This window comes from Chiloscyllium punctatum, chromosome 32 (assembly GCF_047496795.1).
Source record: "Chiloscyllium punctatum isolate Juve2018m chromosome 32, sChiPun1.3, whole genome shotgun sequence".
Classification (NCBI taxonomy): Eukaryota; Metazoa; Chordata; class Chondrichthyes; order Orectolobiformes; family Hemiscylliidae; genus Chiloscyllium; species Chiloscyllium punctatum.
In genome coordinates, this window is record NC_092770.1 from 72,040,894 (window position 1) to 72,067,308 (window position 26,415).

The following is a 26,415-nucleotide window of genomic DNA, read 5'->3' on the forward strand; positions in this document are numbered from 1 at the left end:
TTTCCCAGGCAAGTCAAATAGGACTTAATTTTGCAAGTGAAGAAGAGGCAAGAAGATTCAAGTTTGCAGTCAGTGACATAATTGGAAGACGTCAAAGAAGAACTGGTGTGTACTGTGGTTGTGTATTCTGTGTACTTTAATGATGTGCGTAATTTGCTTTGGCAGCTATTCACTGCTTTTTAAATTGTAGCTTCAATTGCCCTAAATTGTTTTTTTATATATTGGGAAGGGAAGAGGTAGGATGTCTATTAGCTTCATCAGAAGGTATACTGTAGTGACTTATTGATTGGCTATTTGTGTGAATCGAGCTTCCTTCATGTTTTAAAGTCTTACTTGCAATTTCAATTTTTTATTTTTGATATTAGATGGTAAAATTATGGTAGGTTTCTCAAGAACCAAACCACTAAAGATACTTCTATTTTTGACAATTTCAGATCCATTGAAAAGATATCTATGATTTATTAAAGTAACATTTCAAACTAATATTTATCCTTCTCTGCCAGTTTCATTCAGCTCCTTGCCTTCAAAATAACTTTCTCTCTTTACAAGCTGTTTACAAATTATAGACTGAATTAATGACTGAATTTGGTTACGGTAATGTCTCAGAATAAAATAAGATTAACTTGAGTAACACAGTATATAGATGAGCTCATTGGTTAGCACTGTTGCCTCATAGCGCCAGGGTCACGTTCAATTCCAGCCTTGGGCGACTGTCTGTGTGGAGTTTGCACATTCTCCCCATTTCAGCATGTGTTTCCTCGGGGTGCTCTGGTTTTCTCTCAGTTGAAGTTGTCCATGTAAGGTGGATTAGTCATGCTGAGTTCCTCATCATGTCCAGAATGTGTAGGTTAGTTGGATTAGCCATGGGAAATACAGGGTTTCTGGATAGGGCGGGGGAGTGAGTCTGGTGGGATGATCTTCGGAAAGTTGGTGTGGACTTGTTGGACCAAATGGTCTGTTTCCACACTGTAGGGATTTTATGAATTCTATGAAAAAATTTACTATATTTTGGTGGAAGCAAAGTGCTATCTATTTATAGTGTACAGAGCTATTGATGAAAGTTAAGTTCATTTTATTCAAATTCTAACATTTTTGTTCCAACAGAGAAAAGGCGAGAGCCACCACCACTAAACGGTATGTATCTAGAATAGTTTCCAAAGCATCAATTGAAAGTTACAGCAACCTGTTGTGCATACTAGCAATTTGAAGCAAATAAAAACAAAGTGCTGACAGCACAGTAATTGCAAATCAGCTGTCTCAAGATGAACAGAAGTAACATTTCAGGCTGATGACATTTCATCGCAATTAAATAATATAGAGATGAATAGCTTTTTAACATGTCCAGAGCAAGGAAACGGAGGGGGTAGCTGGAAAGGAATAAATACAAGGGATCTATGAAAGCATGAAAATCAGGTAATTTAGCATTTCAAAGCAGGCATTCCAACCTAAATGAGGTGCTTCATACCTACTGGACTTGGAGTTCAGCAGTTTCATATCAAATAATTGATGGCTCATTCTTTGGAGAGGCAGCAGCTACTAAGGATTATCGGTGCATTTGATCAATAATTTCTCCAGTGTCCACACATCACAGAATTTCACTTTTTGTTCCCTTCCTGCCCCTCTTGCCATCTAGCTTATTTAAAACTAGTTATATCTGTTTTCCTACCTGCTGAAAGATGGTCAAACTGAAACATTAACTTTGTTCATGTTCACCTCAGATGCTGCCTGACCTGAATATTTTGTCACATCTGGAATATTTTTAGAAGATTAGGCAAATAAGAACAAAGTTTGGGTCCAAGACAGATGTAACTGTCTGTAACACAGGAGAAAATACAGAAACTTTGGTAAAGATAGGAAGGCTGCAGTGGCTCAGTAGATCCCAGGGATGGAGATCAGCTTCCTGGGAGACCCAACACAAGCAGTTGGCCTCTACTTTCAGTAAAATAGCTGACCTCCATTATCAGAATCTGCTAACTGAGAGAAAATGGGATTGATGACTAAGATTTGACGGGAGTAAGATGACGACTAGGAAGATGAAGTGATGTTCATCAAGTTTGTATTGAAATTATTTGACCCAGTTTAGCCCAAGATGGGAGTGAGGTGGAGAATTAAAATGGTGTGCAGCTGGAAGTTTGGGATCGGGGTTGCTTAGTGAAAAATATTTAAAAATGAATGTGGCTAATCTGTTTCATTTCCCTAAGTTTACAAGTGACTGATGTAAGCAGTGAATACAGTATACTGACTTTGAAGAAATAAAAGAAAAGTGCTGCTTAATAATAGATATTAAAGATAATTAAAACTCAGAAGTTATTTCTATCACTAAATTTTCCCTTTGGTCCACGGGATAATACAGTCTGGTTTCAAAGAGACTTGGTGGATGTTCCAGCAGGAGCTAAGTTTGCAGATGTATGTGTGCTTCAGGTAAAGTCCTATGCTTCATAAAATTTAAATTGAACTCTGAGCCAAAGGGATTAAAAGCTTGATTGAAGTGGGTAACTTCTAAAAAGCTCTCAGTGGACCTGGAAAGGAGGAAAGATAAAGCACAGTAGCCAGAGTAACAAATGGGCAATTTGTTGCATAGGGTCAATGAGATTTGGTTGTTGTAGATCAAGCAGAACTTCTTTGGCAACAGGATATTAGAGTTGAATGTACTGATGTTTATGATGCACAGAGGAAGAAAGAAGAGCATTTGTAACAGTTGAATGCAGGGTAACAAAGGAATGGATGACTATGTCAACTGCAAAGAGATAATGTTACTGGAGGAAGAAATGTGCTTTTCTAATGGAGTAAATGTGTTTTTGGAAACTCTCTCCAGGTTAGAAAGATGGTGGTGTTGATAACTATCTCATTAGTGGAGAATCGCAGACATGAAGAGGATGAAATTACCATATACTCATGTATAGGTCGAATTTTGAAGATGGTTTTTTTTTAAATTAGGGGGTCGACTCATACGCAGGCATGGGTTTTGGGGGGCTGAAATTCATGCTACACTTTTAACGATATTAACTTTTGGATGTATAGTGAACAAAGTGCAATAAGTACCAATAGATTTCATATTGGTCTGAATGAATGAATCAAAACGTGCTGTAGTAAACAAAGTGCAATAAGCAGAATTATGAATGAATAGAAATGCAGTATAGTAAACAAAGTGATGAATCATTCTGGTATAAATAAATTAATGCGATATAATAGGGTTGACTCATACACTAGATATATGGAAAATACAAGATTTTTTGGCTAAATATAAGGGATCTACTTATACATGAGATTGACCTGTACATGAGTATATATAGTAAGTAGTTTTCAAGGGAAATTTTCTAAGTCTTCTGCAACCAAGAATACCCTGTTTAACACCACTGCCATTTTCTTGTTTTTTGTTAGTTCCTGAGGTTCACTTTCTTGAGGATCAGCACTAACTTTAATTACTCTTAATCTTTACATATTTTTTAAACTTATGATATTATAAATTACCTTTCTTTTGTATTCTGTTCTCTCCTTATTTCATTAATTCTTTGCTGGTTCTTAGTATCTGTCTGATCTTCTGACGTACCACTAAATTCTGTTGAGGCCAGACTGTAAATCACTGTACTGCCATTTCTTGTGGGTCTGTCCTGCCAGTGGGACAGGATGTCTCCAGAGAGGTTGGTCGTAAAATATAATACCATGGAGTATGACTACTTCAGATGGTTGAGTGACTAGTCTTCCAATTTTTGCAAATGCTTCCCAGGTGTTGGTGGGAGGACTTTGCAATCAATAAGACTTTAGTCCATTGTAATTTTCCAGTGCCTAGGTTGATGCCAGATGGCCTGTCCTGTTTCATTCCTTCCTTGAGACTGCAAGCATGCAAAGCAGCTGTTTAACCATCTCCTCCTTCGGGTTGTCTTCAGACTTGCAGTATCTGTGCAGTCTTTAGATTTGTAGATAATTGGAGGAATAAAACTGAGCCAAAGATCAATTAATTTTCGTCTCTTCAGTCAATCTGACTTGAACCAGTGTTTCTTGATGGAACAATTAAAAATGAAGCAGGAGAACTTGTGTAAGCATTGTTATCTGCTGTTACTTCTCCAGTTTTATACACCTAGATTAAAGGAAGCTAACTTGTCATACAATATTAGCTACATGGTTGGGGTTTTAGTCTGCACTGATGCATTCTTAAAGGACAAACTGCAGTAAATGTGACGTCAATGAAGCAGTTTATCAGAATTAACCCCTCTAACTCTTACAGGTATAGGTGTATTCAATTCAAAAACATTCTTCAACCCATTTTAATTTGGATGGCTGAAACCACCGTAGTTTTTCTGAGAGAGTCTTCCTGATTTGTTTTCTGCAATGCAAGTTACTTCTGTACAGAACACATTATTAACTTACTTTTAATTCTGATAGCAATTTGTATTTGTGTAAAAGATCTAAAATGAATTTCAAAGGTGAAACTGGATAATGAACAAAAATAGGAGGAGAATGGACTAGGGAACTGGTATTAGCTATTAAATTTTAAGATATTTTCGAAGGTGAGGTAGCAATGTAGTGTATCGTTTTTGCAGGATGTTTGAGTATATGGCCATAATGAAAGCCCTATCACTTTAGGTGGATACTGCAAAGGAAGTCCGAATCTGAATGGAAAGTATTTAATATCATATAGTGATGAAGAACAAAGCAAAGATAGGAGTTTTCAAGACACAGAGGGTCATGTGCAAGAATACAACTAAGCCATTCATGTGCTCCCAATCCCAGTTTACGTGAAAGAATTGGCATTGTTCCTTGTTTCAATCAGCTTTTATCATCAGTTCATTTTGAAGTGTGCAGAGATGCCAAGCCTTTTGGAAAGCTCCTGTGCAAAGGTGCTAAAAGGTATTGTACACAATGGGAATTGAAATGTTCAAGATCCTGAGGAGTCTTGACAAAGTGCGTGAGGATAGGATACTGCTTAAGAATAAGGGTCACCCATGCAGACAGACACGAAGAGACTTTGTCTCTGGAATTTTCTTTCTCAAATTGTGAAATCAAAGCTTTTGAATATTTTTAAGACAAAGGTTGGTAGTTAATTCATAAGCGGGGGATGAAAAGACACGGAGTAGGCAGATTGCAATGTAATCAGATCAACCATGGTCTTACTGAATGATAGAGTAGGTTTGAGGGTCCAAGTATGTTCATATTGTGTGTGTGTGTGTGTGTGTAATGAAGGTATTCAACTTGATACAGTGAATAAATTGACAAGTATTAAAGATGGGAGAAAACAATTATAGTGAAAAGAACTTATATTGGATAAGATTGAGTTTTTAGAATGTCATAACCCATTCTGGGTTGAATTTGGGAAGCTAGTGTGGAATGTGTGAAGTATTTGAACATGGATGTGACCAAAGTGGATAAAGATATACACACAAGTGGAGATCAGATGAGAGTCAAAATTCATAAAGCTGTAATTAATGTAAATGGACAGTCACAGAGGTAAGAACTGTAGAGTTTACAGTTCAACTTGTTGTAAGGCTGGAAACACAAATTATGTTCCTTAGACTCCTGGCTGATCAAGGCTCCTTTCTTCAATCCTTTCCTCAGTGTAGCATATGTTTAGAGCCTGCACCTCATAAATTAAAAGAAGCCAGTTTGTGTGTGTGTGTTTTCTTTTTGTAGCTTCAAGAAACAAAGAAGGTTAGTTAATTGTTTCTATTGTAGTGCAGTGCTGGGTTTTTTTGCATATCAGATTGTACTCTGTTTAGGTGTGATAGATGATTTAGTAATCTTTTCAGTTCTTCAGAAGGTCTACATGGCAATGAATGAGGATCAGACCCCAGTACTTTGCCAGAGCATTTGACAGTTTCATTTGGGTTAATCATGGTCATTCTAATTGTTAAGCTAGTTCCTAAAATTTGGTAACAATTGAATCATTCTTAATTTCTAATGCGTCAATAACTTAATTTGGTTTCTACAGGACATACGTCAAAAGAAAACTTGTAATTCTACAAACTCCCTTTCGTGTGATCGTTCATTGTTTCATGTGGCTTTAAAATCTAGTTCTAGGAGTTTGTTGAGTTGAAGTGTACTTTTCAGAGCTGTCGTCCATTTTGAATAATCTGGTCACTTCATAATTCCACATCATCCCTTTTCACTTAATTCAAAATATCCTAATTTAAGATTGAAGAGCAAGTTGTATTTTATTTTTATTACTGTGTTGTGCCATGAATTTTGTTGTGCTGGTTTTACATTTAATATTCAGATGTTATTTCAATGTTTAGGTGAGTTCGTCTGAAAGAGCTAGAAGAGTTGTATCCCAAATGTTGAAGCCTTTTCGCTTTAAATTGTTCTTCACAGTAATTTCATCTAGAAATCAGATTTGTTTTATCTGCTGTAGACCGAAATATAAGCCACATTATTCTGCTTTGAATTCAAGGATCCAATTACTATGCTTGCTTAAAATGTTTGTACATGCCAAGTAAATAACAATCATTCTGACAATGTGGCGGGAAGAGAGATAATCATAATTAGGTTTATATACACCTGTCCAACAATGGATGAGAAAAGAACAAAAATATCTGTGTTCCAGCATGTGCTGCTTCTGCCATGCATGCGTTATAACTAAAGGAGTTATAGAATGTAGAAAACCAGTAAGGTGCAAAACCAATATTTTGTTTTCCTTTTAGGACCGTCTCTTCCTATGGCTACAGTTGACATTAAGAATCCAGAAATTACCAATGTTCGATACAATGCACAAGTAAACAATTTTGCATATGCCAAAGATAAGAAGAAAGTCAAAGGTAAAAAGAAGAAATTGACTAAGGCGGACATTGGCACACCAAGTAACTTCCAGTAAGCATTCTTGATTGTTTGATAGTTTAGGTCACTTTCTTGAAAAGTCTTTCATGCACGTGAGGAGGTAAAACAACGTCTGACCAGTGTAAACTATAATTGTTTTGCTAGCTGAAAATTTCAGATGGTAAAACAGAAACAAGGGAAGAAATTGCTTAGCTAATTCATGTTCTTAGCATTTATTTTGTAAGCCTTCTCTATTATGCCTCAGATTTTCTATTTGTAAAATATTTTTAGCTCCACTATATATGACATCTAATGTAATAAAGAACAGTGGATATAGAGTTGCAGTTCAGAAAGTAAGTCTTAAAGAGCCAGTGTGGTCAATAACTGAAAAGGCTTGCAGATGGTAACTGCATTTTTAGGGTGGACCTAATACTGTGCTAGGTTTTTGCTCCAAATGTAAGTTGATGTACAACACTATAAATAATTTCAGTAATTCATTGAGCTCTGCTTGCAAATGCAACATTCATAAGACCTTTTTGAACAACAAGTTGAGGTTGTATCACTACAACGTTTGTGCGTGTCTTTACATGCTTCACTATTGCATCATCACTGCAAATCATCGGTGTTGTAAACACATTCAGATGTCATTTTATTCTTTATTTTAAATGTTCTGTCACGTAGTAAATGGTGTATAGAAGACACATTATTCTAATGTATTTATGATTGTTGTATATCTAATTCAGACTGTGACGTTTCTCCATATAGTAGTTAAATGCCAACAGGGTGTCACTATATCACAGTCTCCATAATGAAAGACTCAGAAGTATAATGATTAATGACATATTGCTATTTTCTTTAGCTATGTGAGAAAGGTTATACTTATACTGAAAGTCTGATGACTGTAGTTAAAAGCACAAAATAATTACCTTTCATATTAAAATGTCCTATTCAATACTTATCAAACTAGCTGATTTAGTTTTGACTTCCACAACTGTCTTCAAGTCTTGAGTTAAAGAATGTGGAAAAGAAGTCGACAAAGTTTCCCTCTTATGATTTCTATCCATTCTAACCTTACTGCAGGGATGCATCTGAGGATGCTACCTAAGGCAAGGTTAGTTTCAACTGTGATTGTCTATAGTCTATTTGGCCATCATCAACAGATGTGTCAGAATAACATGTGAGGAATAGCCTTTGGGAAAGGAACTTGACAACCACTATCTGTGAAATTTTAACAACCCTTCAGTAATAAAGGAAAATAGGAGGAGGGGAAAATTAAAAGTAAAGAAATTATATTTAAAAGTTCAATTCAATTTGGATTGGTACTTTCCAACCTCTCTTTTTTAAAAAAGTCTCTATCAAAAGATACTTGTATGTGCATTGTAGATTTCGATATGGTTCATATACTTTCCATTTACAGGCATATAGGACATGTTGGCTGGGACCCGAATACAGGTTTTGATGTAAGTAAAATCATCAAGTTGTAAATCAAATTTTAAATACTCTGGAGCCTTCACTCATCTGAATAAAAAGTATTCTTGTCACGGTCTCAACTATAAACTATTATGCTATAAATAGGAGCGTTTGTTTTATGTCCTTGTTTGCAAGTGTGGTCATAGGCTTGCACGATTCTCTGTTCATGGAGCAAGCAGATGTAAAAGTCAGTCCTCTCTGACCTGCTTCCTTCTGGGATTGTAGAGTTACTGTACCTCAAAATAATTTGTCATGCCTGGAATTTGGTGATGTTGGATGTAGGTTGCCAACTCACTAATCATTAAAACAGGGATTCTTTCCAAATGCTCAAGCTTCTGGTTATAATTAATTATCTTAAATGGAGGGACAGCACCCTGAATTATTTTTATTTTATAGAAAATGAGATACACCTGTTTGTACTTTGAAATAAGTTACTTAAGTGTGTTATTTCCTTTGGCAGCAAGTATTCACAACACCTCTGCTCTTGTGCTCAAATCTAAAAGTATGAGAGAACTCAACTTACCCATAAATTTACAGAACAGCAAACTGAGGCAATTGCAGCAGTGAATATACTTGCAAATGAATATCCATCAGAAGTGAACATTTTCTTGCCAGTAACAAGTATCCGTAGGTCATGTGCCAGAGGCAGAGTAAAACAACTCTGCTAGTTTTAGACTCAGCCTTGCTTTCCACCTCCACCAACACTGTGCTTCTTCACCCCCCCCCCTCCCCAACCAACCAACCCACGCATCTTTCTCGCCATTCAGTTCCTGTATGTTCTGTTCTTAAGGGTCTTTTCATAATACAGATTATAGTTTGTGATTACTAACTGGAATGTGATGATGCCTATCTAATTATATTGAAGTGTCTTGCCACTGAGCAATACCTCATGTCTCTTCTAGATTTGAACACTAATTGTTGCCTGACATGATATTATTGTAATACGATGATGGGTTGCATATGAGGTGGAGTAAATTCATTTTAAAGGGTAGCACAGTAATCAGGTGCCCTGGTTTCCTCCCACATCCCAAAGATGTGCAGGGTAGATGGATTGATCATGCTAAATTTACCTGTAGTGTCCAGGGATGTGCACGGTAGGTAAATTAGCCATGGGAAATGCAAGGTTACAGAGATGGGGGAAGGGGGGAGGGTAGTGTAACTGGGTGGGATGCTGTTCAATTGGTGTGAACCTGATGAGCCAAAAGGCCTGCTTCCACGCTGTAGGGATTCTATGATTTTGACTTCTGTATTTCTGTTGAGTCTAAGTGCCTAAATACACACACTCCTCCTACTTACAGCTGAATAATCTGGATCCTGAGTTGAAGCATCTATTTGACATGTGTGGGATTTCTGAGTCACAGCTGAAGGACAAAGAAACATCAAAGATCATTTATGATTTTATAGAGAAAAAAGGAGGAGTTGAAGCTGTGAAGAATGAGTTGCGTAGACAGGGTAAGTTAAATACCATTTTCAACGTATTTTCAAGACCGTAGCTCATTGACCACCTTCAGTGTTTGAGACTGACCAACAGTAGTATATCAAATGTAATTTGTTTAATTTAACTGTGGACCAGCAAATATATTTGTAAATACTGAACAAGTGTAACATTTCCTTTCCTGCAGCAGCATTTGTGTGCGATTTCTAAATGTGGATAGTTTTTTACCACTCAAGGAGCTGGATTGAAGCTATCCATGCATAGGACACCTACAGGCATCAGAGAGATGATGCTATCACCCCGAAGAACTAATTAGATCACAGCTCCTTAACATGAAATGCTAGTATTGGCTCTATTGCATCATATACTTTTCTCAAATTTAGCATTTCAAATTTGATACAAATGTTCTGACAGTTCTAACTTGCGAGTTTTAGGGTAAATTTTTTTTAAAAATTACATTCAGCTTCTGAGGGCCAACTGTTACGTTTCATTTACGAGTTTGCCATTGTTCTATATTGTAATTTACAGCCCACAATGCCTATGCCAGTTTTACTTTTGATCTGCTTCGTTGAATTATTTTTCAGAGCAAAGAAAGTTTACAGCCCAGGAACGGGCCCTTCGGCCCTCCAAGCCTGAGCCGATCCAAATGTACTGTCTAAACCTGGCAGGCAATTCTTAAGCATCTGTATCCCTCTGCTCCCCATCTCCTCATGCATCTGTCCAGACGCATCATAAATGAATCTACCACCTCTGCTGGTAACGAGTTCCAGATGCCCACCACCCTCTGTGAAATACTTGCTGCATATGTCCCCCTTAAACCTTCCACCTCTCACCTTGAAAGCGTGATCTCTCGTTATTGAATCCCTCACCCTGGGGAAAAAGTTTGTCTCTATCCACCCTGTGTATACCCTTCATGATTTTGTAAACCTCAATCAGGTTCCCCCCCCCCCCCCCCCCCATCTCCTTTTTTCGAATGAAAATAAACCTAATCTACTCAACCTCTCTTCATAGCTAGCACCTTCCATACCAGGCAACATCCTCGTAAACCTTCTCTGCACCCTCTCCAAAGCGTCCTTTTGGTAATGTGGCGACCAGGACTGTACACAGTATTCTAAATTTGGCCGAACCAATGTCTTGTACAATGTTAACATGAGTTGTCAGCTCTTATACTCAGTACCCCGTCCAATGAAAGCAAGCATTCTATATGCCTTCTTGACCACGCACTCAACCTGTGCAGCAACCTTCAGGGTACAATGGACCTGCACTCCCAGATCTCTCTGCCCATCAACGTTTTGCAAGGCTCTTCCGTTCATTGTATAATTCACTCTAGAATTAGTCTTGCCTAAATGCATCACCTCTCATTTGTCTGGATTGAAATCCATCTGCCACTTTTCCGCCCAACTCTCCAGTCTGTCTGTATCCTCCTGTATTCCTTGACAGTCTCTTATGCTTTCTGCTACTCCACCAGTCTTCGTGTCATCTGCAAACTTGCTGATCATACCAACAGTGCACTCTTCCAGATCATTTATGTATATTATAAACAACAGTGGCCCCAACACTGACCCCTGTGGAATACCACTGGTTACCTTTCTCCATTTCGAGAAACTCCCTTCAACTACGACTGTCTCCTGTTGCTCAACCAGTTCTTTATCCACCTAGCTAGAACACTCTGCACACCATGTGACTGCACTTTCTCCATTAGTCTACAATGGGGAACCTTATCAAAGGCCTTACTAAAGTCCATGTATATGACATCAAAAGCCCTTCCTTCATCTAATAACTTGGTCACTTCCTCTAAGAACTCTCTTAAGTTGGTAAGGCACGATCTCCCCTGCAGAAAACCATGTTGCCTATCAATGATAAGCCCATTCTTTTCGGAATATAAATAGATCCTATCCCTCCGTACCCTTTCCAGCAACTTTCCCAGCACCGACATCAGGCTCACTGGTCTGTAGTTACCCGGAATATCCCTACTACCCTTGTCCAGGGGGACAACATGAGCAACCTTCCAGTCCTCCGGCACCCCACCTGTATTTAAGGATGCCACAAAGATATCTGTCAAGGACCCAGCTATTTCCTCTGTCCCCTCCCTCAGCAACTGGGATAGAGCCCATCCGATCCTGGGGATTTGTCCACCTTAATAACCTCTAGCCTACCCAACACATCTACCTTACTTATGTCAACATGATCCAGACTAATCAAACTTCTATCTCTCATCTCAAGATTCATCGTGTTCTTATCTCATTTTTCTCATCATATTCTACCTTAATTTGTTTTCTAGTTTCCTTCAGATTGTTACGTCTTCTGCCTAAATGTCCACTTGGTGAACGATTACATATTAGATCTGTAGATATTTCTACAAAGGAAGACTGCATGAAATATGTTGTCTATTTAGAAGAACAATTCCAAGTAAAAGTCACTGCTCAGAAATTTCCCCTTCCTTGTGGCCCGCTCCTGTCAAAGTCCCTCTGCTATATTCATCTACTTTCCATTTAAAAAGGTAATATTTTTTCCTTCAAGTTACTTATTTTTCTTGTAATTTCTCTCCTTAGTCTCTGACAACTTAGTGACAATAGATCAACATTTCATTCACCCAAACTAAGGAAGTCAATTTTGTCTGTAAACCCAATCTGAATTCTGAACATTACTTCGTTTTCGCCACTTCACTAATAATTAATCCTATTATCTCAAGACACTCCTAATAATTAAACTCCTATTTCTAAAGGAACTATGCTTTAGATTTTATCACTTTGTATTTTTAATTATACATGCACAGGTGCTCTAATTCTTGGCAGTTAGTTACCTTGTTTACATTTGTCATTATGTCTTTGTTCCCTGTCTGTTTCTGTGTATCATAAACTCAAAATGAAAATGCTATCTCTGTATAAACATTAATATTCTAAGGACTATTATTTGGAACCTTTAGATCTTTGCACATCTGCATTTTGTCTTTCCTTTAAATTTTAAATTTCAATTTCTTTTTTTCAACCCAAAAGATATTCAATACTTTTCAGCATCTGTCTGTCCACATCAGTAAACCTTCCACTTCGAAGTTCTTAAAGCCATTTTCACTGTTTACCAAATCTCTTACATGTGGGTCATCAAATTTCAAAATTGTTTCCTGCATAAAGCACTTCTTAAAGTGAGAAATGTGTTTGTATTTCCATTATAAATTTTTGCAGGTATTGTTTAACATTTTAGTACTATGCAATTGTAGATATTGTACTGTAAAAAGAGGACTGGTATCCAAAACTTGCCTGTGGAAGAATTTGTTTTCAATAAAGGAACAACTAAAGCAGTAATTATAACATTTAAATTCAGTGCAAAAGCAAAGAGGCGAAGAAGAATAAATGCAAGTGTGGTGATCTCAAAAAGAGGAATCTCTGCAAAGTAGAGGATCTGTTCAAAGTTAATTGTTTGGAAAAATTTAAACAGGTTTTTCAAGAAGAAATCTTGAAAATTAAAGAGGTACATAATTAAAAAGAACAAGGAGAGTACAAATAAATAGCAAGTAAATGGGAAACGAAACCTACCTGGAACAGAAAGTTATGCCAAAACTATAACCTTCCTCATCTATATCTGTCAATATTTTCCACAACATTTTATATATCTGAACTTATAATGGAAACTGTTCTTATGTAAACTGATCTTGGCATATCTGCACATTTGCTTTTGTGATGATCCTATATTACCATTACTGTGTGATTACCTTATAAGTAATTTCCATTAGAAGTGTAAATTCAAGAAATTATATATTCTAAGTATAAATTTCACAATAGCATTTATAACTTAAAATGGAGAGCATTTAATCCAAATATTTTAAATAGCTATATTTTGTCTCAACTTTGGAGTTCAAAGTTGCAAGATGGGCTAACACTAAATAAGCTTAATATAGAAATTATATTAGATAGCAACATTTTTAAATGATATTAGATAGAAACATTATTAAAACATTGAAGGAAAAAAATGTCTAGCAAGTAGTATTAAAGGAAATCATATTGCTTTTGTAACAACTTTACAAATAAAGCTTAAATAGGGAAGGATTCCATCTAGAATGAAGTGAAAAGTCTTTTTGAGGAGGTTAAACATTTTCTTTTTACCTCCAGGTTCAATACCTTTGGAATTCTGACATACCTACTTTTTGATTTACAAAATAAATGGGAGGCAGTGAGAAAAGTAGCTATAGAGTTTGAAAGGCAGTTGACAGACATGAAATAAAAATGTGGGTGGGTGTTGTGCCTTAAATTTTAAAAGGGTTAGACGTGGTTTACCCAATAATCCATTCTGTTTGCATTTTTGTTCTCAGCAATTTAACATTCCAATGCTTTCCTAGGCATCAAAACACTTCGCTTCCAGAATATTCTAAAGCTCCTTCAAAGCTGCCATTGTCCTAACCCTTACTAAATCCTCTTTGTTGCCCCCTTCATTCCTGTTGATTCCAGTATGTACTCAATTTCATCAGTAGAAATAATCTACCACTGTCTGATTTTCACAACCATCGAAAATTTTGAATTATATGTTAAATATCCTTCATTACTTTTCTATTAGTTTAAAAAGACCTTTCATGCTTTTCTTCTTTTTAGTGGATCTTTATAGCTTTTCCATTGTTATAATATCTTTCTCTATGGAGTGCCCACACTGCATATCGAGGAATTATGTTCATCGTCATGCTAACATGAGTTAGAGATTTGAGATGACAATGTTGTTCATTTCTGACTTGTGCACCCTTCAAGGATTTTTTTTAAACTTGGAGCATGGAATTAAACTAAATTAGCTGGCTCATGTCATGTGCATTTAATTTCCTTGCTTTTATATCCAGTGTTTTATTATGTAAATCCCCTCTGTATGGTAAGCCAACCTTTTTAAAGATCAATTTATCTATAGTTGTAGGTCTCTCTTGCATGGTTGGCATATGTTTCAGTTTGCTAAAAAAGTACTTCACATTTCTCCATATTGAGTGCACCTGTCCCCCTCTGTCCACTTCCTCCCCCTGTTTGTCTTTTTTTACAAATTACCATGTCCCTTAATTTAATGACATGAACCATTTTTGTGCCTACTTCAAAGTCCATTTCCCAACAGAAAGCAAGCATAATGTGAGCATAAGTTCCTGGGCTATAAACTAAACACATTTTGTAGGGTTATGCACAAGTGAGGCAAAAAGGTTATCTTTTTTCCAGGAAATGACATTTACTGTCCTCAAGTCATAGTCATAGAGATGTACAGCATGGAAACAGACCCTTTGGTCCAACCCGTCCATGCCGACCAGATATCCCAACCCAGTCTATTGAAAATTCAAGATTATTTCAGCTAACTCTTTTTAATTTACTTCAGTATTCTGGAATCCATACCATCTGGACCATTTTGATATTTAGCACCACCTGCTTTTTAATGTCATTTTTAAATACTTCTAGTGACTCAAGTATAGAATAAAAATTTTGTTTTTACCTTTTCTTGTTTTGATTTTCAGGTTCACCACAATGGTTTGGTAGGTTTTTGGTCAAAAGCATGTTTGCTTGAAGTTTCCTTTTACTGATCAAAACTTAGCATGAAATCTGTGTGAAAGGAATGCACCAACAGTTGGATTTCATTTTTGAACACTGCTACTTTTTGGCCTTTAACATTTTGATAATAAATCCTGCAATTTATTTTTCAAATTGCACAATGATTTGCTTTATTAATTATTTTGGTTGAGTACAACCTTTTATCCAATATATTGGGTATTGCACCTCCTTTTTTTAACAAAGGTTCCCTTTACAGAAGATATTTTTGGAAATATTGTATTACAATGTATTTGAAGCCTATGGAAATTTGAGCATAAACAAATTCTGCCTGTTTAGTACTCTACAGTTTAATTCCAAACTAACCATTTTTACTGTATGAAGATGAAATGGAATTGTACTTACAGTTGAGAACGTGTTCTCCACCCAAGATTAATGTTAGTGAATTTGATGCTCGTGATACAGTGGCTTGAGCTTGTGGAGGGGTTAATGAATTACCTTTTGGTCTCCCATTCTAGTGATTGAAGTCCTGTATTCAAATGTTGCATGCAAAACTGCCAGACATAAATGATGTCTGGCTTAGTATTTTTAAAAATGTGGGTGTCTCTCCCATCATTTTAGTGTCAGATTCACCCTTGGGTAATTTTAGAGTAATCTGCAAATGAAACCAGGGTTTGATCTGTTTGTACTCCTAGAGAATCATTATCTATCTGTGAATTAGTATAATTTTGAACAAGTTAGTTCCTTTGTCATATTCCTATTCCATCTATAACTTTACTGATGTTGGAAAAGAGAAAAGCTGTTGTTTTGTAACAGCAGTTTGATCCTCAGGAGGCAGAATCTGCATTCAGAACTGAAAATTTTGATCAGTCTGTAGATCTTGGTGGTTGTTGACTCTCAGTTCTTTTGGGGGGAAAAAAAAAAGCTTTTGTTGTGTAGACTTATTGTATATGTTGCACAAGTTCAGAATGGTATGTTGGTAGGCCTCCCTTTGTTCATAGTCTGGAATATCTAGCAAGCAGGATCCAATTTAATGCTCAATTTTATTTGATTACATGTGATCAGTATTATAGCCATTTCATGCACTTCTGTATGTTTTCTGCTGGCTGTATGAACATTGTATCTAAATTGGTGTAACGCTGTTCAGATCCCTGTACAGTGTAAAGATCCTTGCCCGAAAGACCATTTTATTGAAACTCTCAAAAATCAAATCTGTACAGATAAAATAATTAACGGGTTTTAATTGTAGATTATCCCTGTTTTAATTGTAAGAAGTATAGAACACATATTAAACTCAGTCAGATTTTCTATTCAAGACTTCACAATTTAGGTCAGGATTATTGAAATCCCTGTTTCCACACCGCTGCTAATAGAATATAATCTCTATTTCATCATTTAGGCTGAAAAAGGCCATTTTACTTGTTCCACAGATATTACTGCTGATGTCAGGTTTATTTTGTTAACAGCATTTGATGTGGAGTGCCTCTTACATGTTTACTGTTGAAATTTGCCCAACCTTTGACATTTTTGACAGATCTGGTTTGACAGCAAGCATTAATGTCATGACTAATGCCTTCCTAAATTGCTGCTACTTGGAATAGTTCCTACAGTTTCTGCAGAATATTTTAATGACTTGGAAAAAAGGATTTACTTCTAGACTGTTTGTTATTTGCAATCTCTCCCATTAAAATGTATAAAGTGTAGGATAGAAAGGGCTGAAGGTCAAGAGCTTAAGTACTAGGCAGAAGTAGAAAGATTATACAAGGAGGTCCTGACACAAGATCAGATAAGTTTCTGTGGCATAAAAGGTGTGCCATAAATTTAGATTTCCGTAACATATTTAGTTAGATGAGTCATTTTGTCTAAGTCTCTTATCATATTTTTAATTCACAATGTTGAGACCTTCATATCTCAATCAAACCACAAACTACTTATTGGACTTCATTAGATTTTTCACTTGATTAAGACTTTTTATGTATTAAAAGCTGTTTAGATGTAAATTAAAATAGTCTAAAATCCATCTATCCTGCTATTATATCCTTGAGAATATCATGTTCTTATTTGAATATAAACTTCTATATCTGATTCTTTATTCTTGGCCTTATCTTCCTTTCTTAAAACACTTGTAATAGTTCAGTCTGCTCTACCACACTCCCAGTACAATTGTCTATCTGATCACACCTGGTAAACATATTACCAGTTAAGTCAGGGTTCTATAATTATACAATGCAAATATTAATTTTTGAATCATTTTATGAAGAAGTAGCAGGTGTTATGTGCAACATGAAACTTTTAGGCAGGTCTATGAATTCACTTCATATGACAACTAATAAAGCGTTGGGACGAACTTGCGTTCTGAATGAATCTGTGATTGGCTGTATGGTCAGTAAATTTAATCATATTGTATAACTCTTATTAGGCCATGGGATGTCAGGAACTTCTCAGTTTAAGATGGCCATCCGTAGATACAAATATAACTTTGTCAAAAATAGCTGAAATTTTATGATTTGAATTATAATAATCGTAGTTTATATTGAATTAAATGAAAATTAAACTTCATGAAATCCATTTTAAATGTAGTTTGCTAAGGTTGATTTTCTTTTGTGATGATCAGAGGCCTTTGACTACAATATTCTTTGTAATATTTTTGTAATTCTATTTAAATTCCTTTATTATTCATGTATTAAAACTGTTTCTTTCCTTCCTCCCTCAGCTCCACCACCACCACCACCTCCACCTTCTAGAGGAGGACCACCACCACCCCCACCTCCACATAGTTCTGGACCCCCTCCTCCTCCTCCAGTTCGTGGGCGTGGTGCACCACCACCTCCGCCCCCATCAAGAGCCCCATCAGCAGCTCCTTCAGCAGCTCCCCCACCACCTCCACCTTCCAGGCCAGGAGTAGGAGCACCACCCCCACCGCCAAGTAGGTTATACCCTCCCCCTCCCCCTCCACCAGTCCCATCAGGTCCTCCTCCACTACCGCCTCCAGCTCATTCTGCTTCTGGAGGTCCAGGAGCTGCTGGGCCCCCACCACCACCTCCACCTCCACCACCTGGCCCTCCACCACCTGGCCCTCCTCCACTCCCTGCTACAGTCACTGAAAATGATAATTTTCCTTCACCTACTGGCAACAAGTCAGCTCTGCTGGATCAAATCCGTGAAGGCACTCAGTTGAAGAAAGTTGAACAAAGCAATCGGCCGGTGTCTTCCTCAGGAAGGGATGCACTATTAGACCAGATAAGGCAGGGTATACAGCTTAAGACTGTAAGTAATTTTTCTTTCTGATCAGTTCATTTAAGTTGTGACTATTACTTGAAGTAATATTTTGTGCTTATACTGTGCAGAATAGTGTAAATGGTGCAGAAAGCTAACATACTTAAATAGAACTTGTTTTGTTTTTGCTGCAAATATACGTTGGTCATATTCAACTTTAAGGTATTAGTGACTGGTATAAATACTTTGAATTAAATCTTGTCATCTAGCATTTAACTAATACAATCTATTTTGAATGAGCTTTGATAATGCTGTAATTTGAAGCGGTGAACTCACTTGAAAGAGACTGAATGCTCTTATAACTTTCCAGCATATTGTTTGGTTCTCTTGCTGACTTAAGAATGTCAACCGTCATTTCGTCATAGGAGGAGGAGGCGGCAGCCATTCAGCCCATCGAGTTTATAACCTCCAGGTCAAAGATTCATTGAATTCAATGAAAACGTTTTTGTTTGCTATTGGGATTTGCATTGCAGGTCATGCCAGTTATGAAATAAAACTGTAGCTATCATATTAACCAAGTTCCTACTGTGTTGTATATTTACATTTTGAGTAATGATATGTCAATTCCTATAGGTAAATGACCAAGATTCTTCTTCTCCTTCAACACCTACACCAACAGCAGGAATTGTAGGAGCACTGATGGAAGTGATGCAGAAAAGGAGTAAAGCCATTCATTCTTCAGGTAAGGTTTTTAATTGGTCATTATTATTCAATGAATCCCAGACACCCAACTTTTAAATACCAATTTTTCAAAAATGCATGTGATTTGAAGGACTATCTCTGGCAGTACCTGCTATTATTGCTACAACCAAGCAAAAGGCCTTTGAGAGTAACTTTGTTTCCTGGGTTTGAGACTAACATTTCATTAAGCATCCAAGAAAAATATCTTACTGCAGCAGACTGCAAAAGTTGCATTCAATCAATATATTAGTACATGATGTTACTACAAATATTAGGTTGTGAGCACACAAAAACATTCAGATATTTTGTATGTCCAGTCTGAGATATTTGTGCAGAAGTGAAGGTGTTTTATATGCTGAAATCCAGATGTCCTGTACCTTAGTGGTGCAACTTGGCCTGGTTGTGTTTTGGGACACCTAGGTCATAGAACTATGGCCATTTAAAGACCTTAGAATAAAATGATTTGGACATGTCAGTGTTTTCTGGTCTGTACAAAGTTAGATATCACACAACACCAGGTTATAGTCCAACAGGTTTATTTGGAAGCACTAGCTTTCAGAGCACTGTTCCTTCATCACCTGGTGAAAGACCAGCACTCTGAAAGCTAGTGCTTCCACATAAACCTGTTGGACTATAACCTGGTGTTGTGTGATTTCGAACTTAGATTAAAATGACCTGCTAGATTCAGCAAAGTTCAAACAATGCATTTTTATTTTGCCCTACTGATTTCTATCAGGCAGCACATTTTGTAGATGACCTGATTTTGACTGAACCTTGACACTGTGTGTTGGTGATATTTTCCTCCCAACAGAAGCCAAGACAGACCATCACCCCCTCCACTCAAACAACTACAGAGGTGTGACCTTTGTTGCCAAGTCATATCTGATCATCTTACCTTATGCTAAAATTTCTTTTTAAGCACCTTTTTAAAAATCTTGGTTGACCATTGCTCCAATCTGTGATATCCTCCCTTCTTCTCCTCACTTGATCTACATAAAGGTGTACCCCTTATTTTGGTATTGTCAGTCCCTATCAGCAGGACTTTATTGTTTAGCTTTTTCCACTGAATGAACTGTTCTCTGTCCTCCCTAAACATCTCCAATCATATAAACTGTTCTACCTATTCTCGGGTTGGTTCCACCATTTTGGGTAGTCTTTCTACTGTGGTGGTCTGAATTTCCAACCATAGCCAAACATTCTTCACTGACATTTCTGTTGCCTTGTTGAATTCTATTTTTATTTGGCTTTCACCTAAAGAAGGAACCAACTGAAATTATTAATTTATTCAACAACTCTCACTCCCAATCTTGCTCTTCACTCCCAAACAAAACCTATCCCATCATTCCTCACATACAGCAAATATTTTATTCCTCAAACTGAGGGGCACAGATTTAAGCATGTATACCACAGAAACACATTGCTTATTCCCCCTTAATCTCATTAAGCTTCAGTAAGTCTTCTAGTCTTCGCCAAAATCTCTTGCGATACTAGAATTGACAGAGGGCAGTTCCATTTCCTTTCACCTATTACCAAGAACCTGCTTGAACTACTCTCCAGTGCAGCTCCACACTCGCCTTTATCAAGTCTTGAGGTTGTAGATTTCCTTGCTATCAATGTGAAGACCATCTGTTGAGTTCCTAATATGGCACAATACTTTTCTCCCTCTTCCTTGTACACTCACTCCCTTACCCCCTCCTCCAATCTGATCACTCCTTCATTTTAGCACTTATTTTCCCAGATTCTAACCACTTCAATTTCTTCCATTCTCACCTTTGACAGCATGCAACCAGCTTGTTTAGGTGCTTTTCATTGACTGTCCCTCCATTAAAATCAAAGTGTGTTCCATTCCTCTCTGCAAAGCCATCATCCTCTTTTGGTCTAATGATTGCCCTTTTCTCTGCCTTTGTAGAGCCCTTTGCTTGTGCTAAAGATGCTTTATTCCTGATGAAGGGCTTTTGCCCTAAACGTCGATTTTCCTGCTCCTCGGAAGCTGCCTGAACTGCTGTGTTTTTCCAGCACCACTCTATCTAAAGATGTTGTAATACTTGCAAGTTAGTTGAGGTGATAAGGTGAAACATCTTAACATATTAGTGCCTAAGAATTGTCATCAAATGTTGTTTGTCTGTAAACAAAGTCCAATGTTGCTTTCAGATGAAGATGAGGATGAAGATGAGGAAGAAGACTTTGACGACGATGATGAATGGGAAGATTAGATTTTCTTGGCAAGATTGTAAACCTTTCTATCTTTCTTAATCTTGTAAAATTGTCCTGTAAATGTTCTGCATATTTTGCTGTATATTTTTGTTGCCTTTGCTCTTTTCATAACCTGTGCAATACCTCATTTAATAATTCCTTAGACAAAGCATTGTGGATAGTTATTCCCAATGCAAAGTATGTGTTGGGAGATATAAACAACTACATATGAATGTGTTCTTTCCAACAACGAAAGAAATTGTGATTGAGTAGCAGCAAAGTTGACAGAACTTTAATTATGCTTGTTAAAAGCCAGAATAGCAACACTATTTTTTCAAAACCATGCGATTTCTGTACCTAAGAAGAAGCATCTCTTATTAAAGCTTCGCATAGCACTATAACTTTTTTAAATACAGCGCTTCTATTCGATTCCTTCAGTACTTCATTGATCTGAAGCTCAGATTTTTGCACCCTTCTGAAGTAATTCGTCACATGAATGCACAGCTTACAGGCAGCTCATTTGTGTCTTACTGTTTAGCAATACTGTCTGGGTGATTCAAAGATGCACAGCAACTTATGAGTGTTTTATACTGTATGCAGCAATACTGTCAATCACGACTATTTTCAGTTGAAATCCCCTTACTTATGTCTGTTACTTTATTGAATATTTATGCTCCTGGCTTATTCCATGCCTATTGGAACTTAAAGTCAAGCTTTTCAAATAGGAATTCTGGTCCTCTTGTGAAAACGCTAAACACAATCAGGGGACACAGATTTTTAACCCTTAAAGTGCTAAGTGACAGCATTTCTTCTCATCAAAGTGTATATTTGGCAGTAGTAAGGGTTAACGGAAAATAACCTAATATTCAGTTTTTGGAGGTGAAGGCTGTGATTAGGAATTTGCATTTAATATATTCATAAAGGGCTGTGCTTAATGCTTGTTAAACGGCAATTTGGGAAATGTTGGAAATGAACTTGTAATAATGAATATCAACATCAGTATCGTTACATTACAGTCCTTGATGTCTTTGGATCAGAATCAAAGAGCAAACTCTCAATACAGATTGCAATTATGAAATGGAACTTTTAACGGAAAAATATATAAATAAATGTTTAAAATCACTGAAAAATATCCTTCTTCGCTTTCAAGATTTATTGAGGGTGCAGATGTATTATTGATCACTCATCTTATTGTCTTTCATCCAGCTGCAATAATTGAGCCTTATTAACTACCCCATGAATCATTCCTGCCCTTTTAAACTGTAATGTCCAGTCCAAGGCTTTTGTGGATAGTGCACAAATTTATTCTCTCCTGATTTTTAGAACTGCTGGTTTGTTTAGGATCTGTGAACATTCACCATACTAGTGTAAAGCATTGTGGCTGTCTTGGCTCAATTCCAGAAACCAGAATAATTTCCACACTCTTTTGTAGTACTCAGTCTCCATTTTTATGATCGTCACTGTTTTCTGCAACGTTAAGAAAAAAACTTCGATTTTACAATTTTTGTTTGCCTAATTGCCTTCGTGTAACTGAGATTAAGGCATGCTCACAAAGCCTCACATTTCAATGTCTATATCACTTTTCATTTTCAGAAGTGTTAACTGTTGCAACAAAATTAAAGTTCTGTAAAGTCTGAAAAGCATTCTATTATCCACCAAAGGAGAACACAACTTACCCATTGTAGTTGATGACTTTTTACTAATCGTTTTGAGTGTTACAGAATCTATTTGCAGTTATAACGCATTACGATGATATTTCAATCAGTTTTCATGTGACCAGATTTGATCATTGCTTTATTTCAAGTATTATATGGCATAATCGGCATATTCACGCATTTGGTTCATATTCTAGATAAGTGCATGTTGTAAGAGTACTGGTACTGCTGACATGTACAATTTAGAAATGTTTTAAAAGGTGGACAGGGTGGGGTGGGAGGGGGTGGGCATCACATGCAGCTGGGGATATAAGAAAGTGGAGTTGAAGCCACACATCTGGCATGATTCTACTGAATGGCTTGAAGGGTCAAGTGGCTTATTCCTCCTGATTTTAGAAGTATGGTTTAATGATATTGAATATGATCATTGATCAAACACGCACACGAGCAGTTCCCAGCAAGTTTTAAGTTATTAAACAAGACTTGATGTAAATTTGTTGACTCATGAATAGTGTTGCTTCTCCCTCTGCTAATGGTAAGACAGAATTTCAATAAAGTTTGTGCAGCTCAGGCCAACATGTGATGGGGCTCTTTTGTCTGCGAAATGAGGATCTGATGCAGTAATTTGTAGAAGGTATTTGATGTGGTTTAATGTTTTCCCATGATAATTGATGATGAGGGAGATCTTTGATCTATCTCCGTTTACTCATTCATTCATTCACTCATTCCCCTTGTTGCAACATCAACTAGACCTTGATAATTGCAGACATTTGTATTAAACACAACCTAGCAGTCAAGTTAGTTTTTGCTTATTCCTTAGTGTGGAGAAGAACTTTCTGATATTGGTTCTAAACTTGCCTTGTCCTGTTAGGGCTGTTTGAAGTAATTTTCTGCATTTTCATTTCTGGATTACTTGTTTGTGAACAAATATGACAGAAGACACTAGTGATATCTTTTGTATGAGATTTCACAATTAAAAAGGGGCTGCATATTCTTAGTTATGTTGAGCTCTCATTCTTTTAGATAATCGGGCAACTGTTATGCAATGAGCAGAACACTTTAATGCATCATCTCTTGTGATCCTGTTGCTAAGTTCACTTAATGCAAAGAAAGCTTTGAGGCTTTAAATGTATGCCATGTTTCACAACATATCAAATATGTTTGGAGGATGGAACCTTTCTGTTGTGGCCAAATATTATTTGTTGCTGAGAAGTAATAATGCTCAGTGACAACGCACAACACAAACTTTCCAAACTGCATTTTACTGTCCAAACCTAAGAAAACTATAACCAACATCAATGACCAGTATCAATGACAAAAAAAAACAGAAGACATTTACTGGTTTTAACTGGCGTTAGCACAATCCAGTGTTTCATCGGCAAACAATCTTAAAATGATGCTGTATCTTTTATTCCTGACTGGGCCCAGAATCTAAAACGTTTTTATTTACAAAATAAGTGCCCAGCTCTGAGATAAAGCCCAAACGTTCACTTTGTGCTCGCAAGCTCACAAATTTCTTGTTTATTACAAAGGAAACGTCACAGCTATCTAGCACAAAGGCTGACCTAGAAATCGTACATTCGAATTTTTAATATTATTGTTGTAGGACCCTTTGTTCCAAAGTATAATTATAATTACAAAATAAAAGTGGATTTCTAAATTTAGTGTTTGGTGGTTTCTCTGGAGGTGTTTTGCTTTTGAATAATAAAGTAATGTCAGACTTCATTACGTTTGACCAGCTGTAAATCCAGCAGAATTCAATAAGTAACTGGTGTTTTATTAAAACCCAAGCTGAGGTTCAGTGACTAAATTGTATTTAATTACCAAGGCAGAGTTTTCCATCTCTGCATTGGTTACCAGTCTTTGCTCTTGCTTCTCTTCCAGCGTTGCTAAAATCTCCAACTGGCAATGTCTTCATTGCTAGTGTTGCTTTCACTAATCCCTTTTCTTGCAGAAATATTAGCTCACCAGCATTGCACTTACTGTCCTGTTCTCACCAATCTTCTTTAATTTGCTGTCACCTCGTGTATTTAATCAGGTTTGTCATCTTAACAGACGCCTTTCAGTGGTCATATACATTTACATCCTCCAGATGTATGTTCCAGTGTGTCCTTGCTCATTAGTCTCTGGCCTCATTTGCAACACCCTCCTTCAGTGACGTGCTTTTAGCTATCTTGATCCCACAATCTATTCTCTACATTGTTGCCCCTCTCATCACCTTTTATGTAAAGGATCTTCAGTAAATTATTTTCTTCAAATAGTGTCTTGACATAAAGCTTTTCAAGGAGCTTTAACAAACAAAATATGACATTTAGCACAAGATTTTGTGATATGATGAAAAGCTTGGTTGAAGAAACAGATTGCAAATGGAAGGGAGACACAAGGTAGCACAAAGGTGGAAGGACTGTGTACGAAAGCAGATAAGCTGCAGAAGGACATGGATAGGCTGGGAGAGTGGGAAAAGAAGTGGTAGATGATATATGATATTGGAAAGTGTGAGGTTTGCCCTTTGGTGTGGACAATTTTCTAAATAAGGAAAAGCTTACGAAATCTGAAGCACAAAAGAATTTAGGAATCCTAGTTCAGGATTTTCCTAAGGTTAACATGCAAATTCAGTTAGCAGTTAGGAAGGCAAATGCAATGTTGCCATTCATTTCAAGGGCTAGAATATAAAAGCAGAGGTGTACTGCTGAGGCTGTATAAGGTTTTGGTCAGGGTGCATTTGGAATGTTGTGAGCAGTTTGGGTCCTGTATCTAAGAAAGGATGTACTGGCATTGGAGGAGGTCCAGAAGAAATTTACAACAATAGTCCCAGGAATAAAGAGCTTGTCATATGAAGAGAATTTGAGGACTCGGTCTATACTCTGAGTTTCGAAGGATAAGGGGGGATCTGATTGAAATTACAGAATACTGAGGGGTCTAGATAGAATGGATGTGGAGATGTTTCCACTAGTAAAAGTGGAAAAGCTAGGTCCCAATGGCACAACCTCCATGAAAGGACCCCTTAAGAATTGAGATGTAGAGGAATTTCTACAGCCAGAGGACCTGTGGAACTTATTACTGCAGGGGTCTGTGGAGACCAAGTCAATGAGTGTATTTAAGATGGACAAGTTTTGGTAAGGGAATCAATGGTTATGGGGAGAAGGCAGAACAATGAGGTTGAAAAACATCAGCCATGATTGAATGGTGGAGCAGACTCGCTGGGCCAAGTAGCCTAATTTTGCTCCTTTATCATATAGTCTTGTAGAGACTGATGGGTTTAAGGAGAGAGTTTGAGCTTGGGACAAAAGCATGCCATTGATCAGGTGATGAAAACTGGACATACATTTTGTAGTGAGGTTTATAGTGTTTGCAAGCATTTTGTATTATATGTTGTACCTTTACTCAATGCATTTTATCTTCATGTAGTGCTCTGGGTATATTGTAGAACAAGAATTTTTAAATAAATACGTTAGTTCTG

The 26,415-nt window shown here is 37.0% G+C and overlaps 1 protein-coding gene across 2 annotated transcripts in view; it reads left to right on the forward strand.

The window, feature by feature from the left end:
• LOC140458268 (actin nucleation-promoting factor WASL-like) overlaps positions 1-23,952 on the forward strand; it is a 73,920-nt gene extending 49,968 nt beyond the window's left edge. For both annotated transcript variants that reach the window (XM_072552671.1, XM_072552670.1), the window contains 8 exons: positions 9-105; positions 1,105-1,134; positions 6,636-6,801; positions 8,165-8,207; positions 9,516-9,669; positions 17,864-18,417; positions 19,000-19,108; positions 21,259-23,952. In XM_072552671.1, coding sequence (XP_072408772.1) covers positions 9-105; positions 1,105-1,134; positions 6,636-6,801; positions 8,165-8,207; positions 9,516-9,669; positions 17,864-18,417; positions 19,000-19,108; positions 21,259-21,320 — 1,215 coding nt within the window. In that variant the 3' untranslated portion in view covers positions 21,321-23,952. The remainder of the gene's footprint in view (positions 1-8; positions 106-1,104; positions 1,135-6,635; positions 6,802-8,164; positions 8,208-9,515; positions 9,670-17,863; positions 18,418-18,999; positions 19,109-21,258) is intronic.
• The last annotated feature ends 2,463 nt before the right edge of the window (positions 23,953-26,415 follow it).